The following is a 9,876-nucleotide window of genomic DNA, read 5'->3' as shown; positions in this document are numbered from 1 at the left end:
CCAAACCAAGTTGATTCAATTTTGATTTAAAACTGAATCATTTGAATCACTAATCAAACGACCTCTGATTTGAACGAAATCAGTTTCATTCATTTCATCTTCGTAAGACGAATTCCATCATATTATCCTTTATCTAGTCCAATCAAACTTTATCTCTCTCATTTTGAGAATCTAATTGTTAAACTCATTTTAAGTCCTTCGAAGAACTTGTAGTGCGTGTGACCCAATAGATTTCTGGTTATGTTGGTCGTCCGTAATTAATCATTAATTACAGAACGATCATGAGTGACACCTATTAGTACATCATGATCCCCAATTGATCAAAAATCAACGATTGACTCCAGAACAATTTTAAACCCTTCAGCAGCTCTAATTAAATGTGTTTTATTCTTTTCACCGTCTTATACCCGCTTGGTTCAAGACATGGTCTATGTGTCGGTTCCCACTAGGCTAACTACATCACACCTAGCCCAAGCTGCTTTCTTATCCTGTGGATTCAAGTTACTTGTACATGCGTCCAAGAGTACCGTACTCTTAACATGTAATATTTTGGCCAAAGACTTTTAGTAACAATCCTAATAAACGGTCGCAAGGTATACGTCTCCTTTTCCAAGGAGTGATGAATCCTCTGTAGGCTATTCAAACATCTTCGGGCACTTCTACTTATACCCAATCATCTCGGGTCCACACCTCCTCGGAGATGTTTGCTTAAGATGTCAAAGTATAAGCCTCCATGACCAAGGTAACTTGAATACTGCAAGTCAAAGGAAACTTGCACTATTCTGTTTGGTTCCGAAATAGACTGAGTCAACTAATGTGGAGAATCAATCGAATCGATTCTATTCTATTTATTTCCAAAATAGAATCAGTAGACTGAAGTTACTTATCAGATTGAATCGATCCTCAAATCAATTTGACTAACATGGGTAGCTGATTGGTATTTAGAATCTAAGCTAAAAACTCAGTATCAATCGATTGATTAATACCTTCCAGTCAACTAGATACCATTACCAATCAACTGATGGAAGTTTTACTGAATTCGTCTAAATTACCTTTCATGTACCTATTTTGTGATGCGTTCGGTCTTTCTTAACTTGTCAAGAGTCTGATTATCAATCTTCTTGGACTTCATTTGCCTCACACCCGACCTTCTGACCTGTAAAGACTTTCTCTTGCCAAGAGTTCGTTTCTCGACTTTCCTTTACCTCACATCCGATTTTCTTACCTATAAGGACTTTTTTTGCATACTTGATGCACAAGTGAGATTTCTCATACTTTACTTTAAGCTTTACTAATGTCAACCATCAAAACTATAACTCATGGGCACGATTGCATCAACAAGATTTAGGTTAGTAAAGCATTGTAGCATATATGTTTTGAGATAAAATAGAAAAAATCAAAGTAAATAACTTGACCCAAGAAATCCTTCTCAAATACTGTAAGGTTGGGGATGGAAAACATTCCATGAGTGATTGAGTATATCAAAAGAGAGGGTCGATCGATTCTAAGCATGCGACAGGACTCCTACCTTTGGCAATATGCCCTCTTTCTTCATGACTTTTTTAGGTGTCTTTCACCTTAATGTCTCAGTTCAGATTTCTTACAGACGATGTCAATTTAATCAAGTCTGAGATCAAGGGATGAGATGACTTTAGCTAAATAACCATGATCGAGTACTTTTGACAAACTAGATATAAGTTGGGTGACTTTCTTCAAGTCGGGTTTCAACCAAGTCGGGCTTCAATCAGGTTGGGTTTCAATCAAGTCGAATGACAATGTCCAACACAATATGCATTCGGTCTGAGACAACGGGATGGGCTGACACCTTGATGTGTACGCGGTCGAGCTCCTTTGAGGGATCAAAAATGTGTTTGAGTGATTCTTCTTGAATCGACTTCTATCGAGTCAACTTATGTTGATTCAGCTTTTGTAAAGTCTATCTTTATTGGGTCTATCGTTGTTGAGTGGAGGAAGATTGAGAACTAAACGAAAATCTCCATCTCTGACAATTGAGAAAGGACTTAAACAGAGAGTTAGGAGGGTGATTGAGTCAAGGCTCGGTAAGGTCTCTCTAACGCTCAAGTCAGACCTTGAAGAAAAATAGAGAAAACGAAAGGTGAAAATGAACAATAAGTAGAGAATAATGGAACTTGCTTGTTTTGATGCTGCAATTAGTTACTTTTAAATAGAAAGTAAAAGAATGACCTTTGCTCTCAAAAAACATACCTCTTTCCTTTTTACTGAGGGGCACGCTTGTTGGTGATCAACGCTTCAATAATTGTCATGTCGAATCAACGAGTTTCAAATTGGGGTGGATCCAACTCGAATGCAACTCGGAGAGACTTGACTTGAGGTCTTCTAGAAAGGCCGACTTGATCCGAGTTTGATCAGACTTGGCTCGAGCTCGGTTTGACTTGGTTTGAGCTCAATTTGACTTGGATCGAGCTGGATTTGACTTGATTTTGAACTAAATCACATTTATCCAAAATTGGAAAGAACTCCTCCTATTTGAAATGCCATATTTATGTAGACTTGGGTGTGATTGAAATTGACAAAGGAGCGAGGTGTGGTGAATTGCTTATTCAAAAAGAGAAAATAATGGAGATAATAATATGTGACATTGTATAGAAGGAAGGAGCTACAACTCATAGAACTAGGGTGGCAAGAAGCAAAAAGGTTAATGAGGATCGATGCAATGATGAAAGAAGGAGCTTGGAAGACCCACGAAACTCATGACAACAAGGAACAATGACTAACTTAGGGAGGGAGGGTAGCAATAGGCTAAAAGAGGACGACAAACTTAGGGAGGGAGGACGATGGTGAGTTCAAGAGGGTAACGAGTTTGGGATGACAATGAACAACATGTAAGTGATGTCCAAGGGGAGGTTTGAACAATTAAGGGAGAAAAGGATTGATTAGTTCTTAATTTTTTAAAACCTTTTTCCAGTTATTTCTTCTTCTAGGTATTTAATTTTCTAACTTCTCTTATTCTTTTCATCTTTTCTCTGTTGTATTTTTCCCTTCTTTCCCTTCTCTTCATTTTCCTTAAAGGCTCAAATAGAAAAAAAAACTTGTGAAAAAGAAGATAGGGGGAAGAAGAATGAATTCATAGAGTATAGAGCTGTCAAATAAGCTAATTCATTGGGGGGTTAATTCATCAAAAATTCATGCGGGGTGGAGCGGAGTGGTCTGGTCCACCAATTTGACGGGTTGAAAAATCTCCAACCCAACTCAACTTAAGACAGATTGTGGATTAGGCAGATCAATCTACGAGCCTCAAAAAATAAAAAAAATTGAAAAATATTGAAAAATTTAAGTTTGGATTACAGTTTAAATTGGTCAAGTTGAAAATTTTAAATTTGGATTGCGATTTAGACTAGATCAAACTCATTAGTCCATTGAGTTTTCTAATTTAATTTTAAATTTTAAATAAATAAATAAATTTTCTCAATCTGCGGATAAATTCAAGGCCGCCACAAGTTAACCCATGCGGGTCTAGGCGGCTCGACCCATCCAAACCCATTTTAAAATAAATTGATAAAATTTTAATTTAATCCGTCTAAATTATTTGATAGAACGGACTAGTCCGACGAATCCAATCTCAATCGACGACTCTAATAGAGTGAAAGAAATATAAGGGGAAGATGAAGAGAATTAGATGGAGAAATCGAGATGAACTAGTCAAACTTGATTATTTGGTTGAACCTATGAAAATTCCAAGTCAACTAGGGTCTACGGAGAGAATTGGATGGAGAAATCGAGATGAACTCGTCAAACCTAGCTCTTGATTATTTGATTGAACCTATGAATTAGAATTCCAAGTCAACTAGAGTCTAATGGATCCAACCAAATTTGATTGGCCTTACCATTTAGTTCCATGTTTGACTACCTAAACTAGTTTACTTGTCTATATATATATATATAAAAAAAAAAAGGAATATACTCTCCATTTGAACGTAAAGAGAGAAATAAGTAACCTTTAATCCTATTTCTATTTATAATTTTCCTTAAGATTAGTTCAAAACATGTGATAAGTTGAATCATGACTATGAATTTATTTTTGATTTATTTTAATCGTCAAATGATTCCAAGAAACTACTCATGATGACATTGATATCTTTAAATTTATCTCATAAGAGAATTTTAAAAAGGAAAAAGAATTTCTCTCTTATTTATAATAATGAAAAAACTGGAAAAATCTGTAGAACATTTGTAAAAGAAGGAACTAGAATACGAATAAATACAAGTGTCACGGGAATTTGTACGACCGACGTGGTATGGACGAGCATTACGTTCCGGGTGGGGTCCGTGTTTGCCCGGCTGAGTCAGCCAGGTGGCTCCGCTCCGTCGCGACAACGCTATTTAATTTGCACCCTTGTCTTCTTATCCTCCTTTTACACGCTCAAACGAGGTGGCTGCGGTTCAGCTTCCTTCCCCGACAACTAACCTACGTGGGCTCCACTGTTTTGGCCACTCACCGCCTGGGTAGTTGGGAGGAGTACAAGACCGGTGAGTGACGATGTGTACATATATTCACATCGCAGGCGCAACCCGCAGCTGCGGCGCTTGTTCTTCCCTACTTTTAAACGCACTCCCCGTCCCTCCCTTTCTCACGCAAAATTGGTCTTCTGCTCTCTGATGACTGGTGGAAGAAGGAATCCTCGTCCAAAATCCTATTTTTTGAAATGTAATCAGGGGGGAAATGAACTCCAACGGCGGTGATTTTTCCCCTCTTTGTATCGCCATCAGACGAGATCTGTTGGTTTTGGTACGTCGCGCGGCGTAGAAGGTTGAAGGAGAAGCAGGAAGGTTGCGATTTTCGGATTCGTGGAGCAGAAAAAAGGTTCTTTTACTTCAGAATCGAACCCTTGTGAGCTTCTTATTATGTAAAGTTTCTTCTTTTTCTTCGTTTTTTTTTTTGCAATTTTGATCTTCCTTTTTGTGTGTGTGTGTGTGTGTTTATCTTGTTTTGGTGACTCGAAGGCTTTGCGTTTCAGACGACCAATTTTGAAGGGCACTTCAGATCTCTCAAATTCAGGCTTTACGCCGTGTTCATGGTGGTCGAGCTCTGGATTCACAAGATGCGGACTTCCGTCGCTGTCGTTTCCTCCACGACCAAGAAGAAGAAGAAGATGAGCGAGGAGTCAAAGGCGCCGCCTTCTACCGCCACCGTCGGTATACTCTCCTTCGAAGTAGCCAGCGCCATGTCTCGTGCCGTTAGTCTGTACCGCTCCCTTTCCGAATCTGAGATGGAGCGGCTCCGGTCCCAGAAACTCGCATCCCATGGCGTCCGCCATCTTGTGTCCTCCTCCGACTCCTTTCTTCTAACACTGGCCCTCGCCGAGAAGCTGGACGACCTCAACGGAGTCGCCGCCGTTGCCTCCCGCCTCGGTCGCCGCTGCTCCCATCCGGCACTCGTTGGATTTGAGCACGTCTACTCCGATCTCCTCGCCGCCCGCATCGATCCTTCCGGCCTTGGTTTCCTCTCCAAGGACATGGATGGGACTATCCGCAAGATGGAACGCTTCGTATCCTCTACCGCTGCGCTCTATGCCGAGCTGGAGGTTCTTACGGAGCTTGAGCATGCTGCGAAGAAGATTCAAGAAAACCCTGTTTACGACGAGAGTCGCCGGGCCTTTGATCACAAAATCCAATGGCAACGGCGCGACATTAAGCGCCTTCGTAACTCCTCACTTTGGAATCAGACTTACGATAAGGTCGTCCTCCTCCTCGCGCGAGCTGTCTGCACCACTCATTTACGGATATGCCTTATGTTCGGGGAGACAATTGGGAGCTTGGATTGCTTAGTTACTGATCAAACTTGTCAGCTTTCAGGCGAAATCTTTACTTACCCTCATCACCAAGTTCATTCTGGTCCTATAAGATCAGATTCCATTGAAAGAAAATCTGGACAGATTCCTAAGTTGGCTTCTGGTGCACTCAGTAGTGTGAATTTTAGGAGAGAAGGTCCCCAGTTCAATTGTGGGACGAGTCCCAGCAGGCTTTTCATGGATTGCTTAAGTTTAGGCAGCTCTACTGAATATAGAGGAAGTAGCGAGCAATTCGAGAGCGAGAGTTGGCTCAGCCGGCCTGCATTTGGTGCTTTGGTTCCATTTAGTAGTGAAATGTTGCAGAACATTAGTGGGAAGAAGACAGCGTTTGGACCAATGACTAAACTAACGATGCTTGCCCCGCTCTCTACTGTGGGTGGTTCAGCTCTTGCCTTGCATTATGCAAACATCATAATTATCATAGAAAAGTTACTGAAGTATCCACATTTGGTTGGGGACGATGCAAGAGATGATTTATACCAGATGTTGCCTTCAAGCTTAAGAGCTTCTCTTAGAAAGAACCTGAAGTCGTATGTAAAGAATTTAGAAATTTATGATGCTCCTCTTGCGCATGATTGGAAAGAAGATCTTGGTGAGATTTTAAGCTGGTTTTCTCCCATGGCTCATGATACGATTCGTTGGCAAACTGAACGGAACTTTGAGCAACAGCAAATAATATTGAGAACAAATGTTCTATTGCTCCAGACTTTATATTTTGCTGATAGGCAGAAGACAGAGGGAGTTATATGTGAACTTCTGGTTGGGTTGAACTATATTTGCAGGTATGAGCAGCAGCAAAATGCTTTGTTGGATTGTACGAGCAGTTTGGATTTTGATAATTCTATGGCATTGCACATGCAATTTGTATCTTCACTCAATTGTGAATCATCAGATTTTAAATAAGGATCTGGTGTTTGCAAATATCTTCCTACTTGTGCATCCAATGAAAGTCAATGAGTTGTTGATGCCCTTTTGTTTAAGGTATAAAAAGTATTTGGTTAATATACGTAGACTGAGTTCACAATCTAATGATATATCTATGTAGAAATTTCAAAGTTTTCTTCACTTGTCTTACCCTGCTATTTTAGTTGATTCTGTACATTTTTTTTTCAGTTTCTGTGTCTGTGTACTGGAATTTTTCACTTCAGAAAAAAGTTTTCTGATAATTCCTGTGTGCTAATTTTCTTTTCAATTTGTTTGATTCACGTCCATATTCTTGCTAATTTGTGACATCACATTTCACATGCTATGGATTAGGCGTTTCTTAGTAAAGTGAAATACATGTAAATTGTGTCACATTAGGCAAATGGGAAATGGGATAAACTGAATTCTTGTTGAGGTTATAAATCAGTATCTTCTACAATGCCATCCGTTAATTATCCACAAAAGAGTATCATCATTGACTTTCAAAGACGTTGAGATGAATTCATATTCTAGTTAACAATTTATGCCAACAACATTTTATCTATACTTTTTTAGCTGTACATTTTTTGAAACAATACAGCATATCTCATGGTTGACTAGGATTTGTGACTAGAAGTTTGGTTTTTACCAAGATAACCTGTAATTTTGAAACAAAGGTTTTCTCTAATTTTTTGCTAGTTAAAACTTAGATGTTGCTGCAATAGTAAAACAGGAAGTAAATATACATATTGTGTATACATCATTAATTTGGCCATTGAGAAAGTTGAACGCCCATTGGGAAGATAATTTGTACACTAGCTGGAAGAGGAACAAGCTGCCGCGTTCGTTGTGGTAGAAGAGTGGACATCACTTATGGCTTTGTCTCTAAGAGCCTCTTCGTGCGACTTGGAAATATGTACAAATGACAAGGATATGACAAACTTGCTAAAGGATGAACTATAAGTTTTGAAGGAAATAAAATCTGTGATAGGATGCCTAGTGGATGTATACTTGTTAGAAGTATACATGTGGCTTTTTGTATACTTGTTTTCAAGGAAGACATTTTATTAAAATACATGTGGTTTGGTGGATTATGCCTCATGAAACATGGAACTAAGTACAAGCTGATGGCATGTATTCTAGAGTATTATCATCATGTAATATTTTAATAGAAGTGGGAATTGTCTTTATTGATGATATTTTTTTTGAAATATATCAAGACCCTTACAATGATGTTTCAATAAGTACACATCAATATCATATTAGTACAGAAATAACAAAATTCACTATTACTAGATACAAGATTAGAATTCTATGTCATACAGAATTAGGCAAATGGGAGAAGAGACATCTATGAGCACTAAGAGAAAATGGTACGTGATGCTTCATATTAGAATTTAACCAATTAGGTGAACATTCAAAGTTATTAGAATCAAAGATTTAAATCTCATGTTATGCCAGTCAGCACATGGTAGGGTGCGAAGGGTGCCCGATCCACCGCAGCGGCCTCTATAGCGCAAAGGGTGTCATGACGCTTGCGGGGGCACGGAGGGCGTCGCGACCCCGCAGATGCCATTGTGACCTTGTGAAGGCTACTGAGGGGTTGTGACAACAATTGCGATTTTATTTTATTTTAGAATTTTTTCTCCATCAAAATAAACAAAGGGAAAAAAATATCTCTTAAGGTAAATAGAGAAAAAACAAAACCTCTTTAAAGATGATTATTCTTTTCCCTTCTTAGATAAAAAAATTAAATATAATATAATTTTTAATTTTATAAAATATATTACTACTAATAAATTAAATTATTTTATATATAAACTGGATTTAATTTTAAATTGATGAAAATATATTTAAATTAAATATAACTTAAACCTTATTAATGAACTTCAGTTAACTTAAATCGACTTTTACTCAATAAGAATTAAAAATTTCACGAGATAATATTAACTTAATTCAATATCTCAAATATAATATTGCACCTATAATGATCAAATATTAATAAAAATATTTTTAATTAATATATTTTAAAAAGTGCTGAAACCATATCAGCATAGCACGATATGGTATCAAAATTGTATTGTTCCAGTCATATACTAAAATTTTAATACGTCTTGAAATTTTAAACTTGATGGATAGTTTGTGTAACAACAATGAACACGAGGGAGGATATGAGGTACATTGACCACCATGATATTGTCTTCCACTTCCACGATCTCATCTGGCAATATGAACCATAGCTTAATGGGGAAGAGGAAGCGGGCTCTATTGTAAAAGCATAAAGAACTTGTGTGCTAAGGTATATAGTTAGGGACAGAGCCAAAAACTTCATATTGGCGCGGGGGAGGGAGGGGGGGGGGGGGGGGGGGGGGGGGGGGGGGGGGGGGGGGGGATATGTGTTTACGTTGACGGAGAGTAGCCATATTGTTGTCTCTCATTCGCTTCCTATTTTTACTCCTATACCTCTTGCACTAAAAAATTGAGAAGGGGGGGGGGGGGGGGGGGGGGGGGGGGGGGGGGGGGGGGGGGGGGTGTGATTTGGTTAAGTGGATGGACTAGCTAGATGGATCAAGGAGAAGAGGGACCTCATTGTAGGAAGGATAAAGTCAAGTAAGCTCTGGTTCCAACTTAAAGCATGGATTTTTTTTTTTAATTAGTGGAATAGGAATACGGCCCATGTTTACATAGATTGGAGAATAACTAACTATAAACTAGAGAACTGGACTAGACAAATATAAGACTAAGTTATTTGTACTTATTGAATTGGTTGGTATTTAGACATAGTTTGTTTGATCTAAATAGATTATACACTGTAGGCTGCTGGATTATTTTGTTTAAAATATCTTAATAAAATGTTCGCCTATACTTTTATGTTTGAACTAACTCAATCTTTCTGGAGATGAATGCATTTAACATGTATCTATCTTGCATCTTTTACAAAGAACTTTATGTTTTCTAGTTTTGTAAGTTAACATTTTTGGATTTGTTGTCTGTTCAAACTCATGACAAGAAAAAATCTTTTATTTTAAGATGTCATGTTCTCTTCTAATTAGCCATTATGAAAATCCAAGTGCAATTTATTATTTATTCATTCTAATTTTCAAAGTGCATTTTTGTGCTTTTTAGATTTATTTTCTAGCTG

General features: G+C 38.2%; 1 protein-coding gene across 3 annotated transcripts; it reads left to right on the top strand.

Annotated features, from left to right (window-relative positions):
- The first annotated feature begins 4,593 nt into the window (after positions 1 to 4,593).
- On the top strand, positions 4,594 to 6,804 carry LOC141812554 (protein PSK SIMULATOR 1-like). 3 transcript variants are annotated; one of them, XM_074700556.1, is made up of 2 exons: positions 4,594 to 4,843; positions 4,998 to 6,804. In XM_074700556.1, the coding sequence occupies exon 2, from the start codon at positions 5,055 to 5,057 to the stop codon at positions 6,732 to 6,734; it is 1,680 nt and encodes a 559-aa protein (XP_074556657.1). In that variant the 5' UTR covers positions 4,594 to 4,843; positions 4,998 to 5,054; the 3' UTR covers positions 6,735 to 6,804. The 3 variants fall into 3 exon arrangements, with proteins under 3 accessions (XP_074556657.1, XP_074556656.1, XP_074556658.1); XM_074700555.1 differs by having other exon boundaries at positions 4,594 to 4,870; XM_074700557.1 differs by having other exon boundaries at positions 4,594 to 4,886.
- Positions 6,805 to 9,876: the final 3,072 nt, after the last annotated feature.

The sequence above is a fragment of the Curcuma longa genome, chromosome 19 (genome assembly GCF_044706935.1).
Source record: "Curcuma longa cultivar G26 ecotype Majalengka, Jawa Barat chromosome 19, ITB_CL_G26_1.1, whole genome shotgun sequence".
In the NCBI taxonomy this organism is placed as follows: domain Eukaryota; kingdom Viridiplantae; phylum Streptophyta; class Magnoliopsida; order Zingiberales; family Zingiberaceae; genus Curcuma; species Curcuma longa.
Note: the sequence above shows the minus strand (reverse complement) of the source record. Positions and strands in the feature narration are given on the sequence as shown.

What these genes read in the sequence shown, in the direction of transcription:
- LOC141812554 (XM_074700556.1), top strand. Translation starts at nt 5,055, where the DNA reads ATGGTGGTCGAGCTCTGGATTCACAAGATGCGGACTTCCGTCGCTGTC.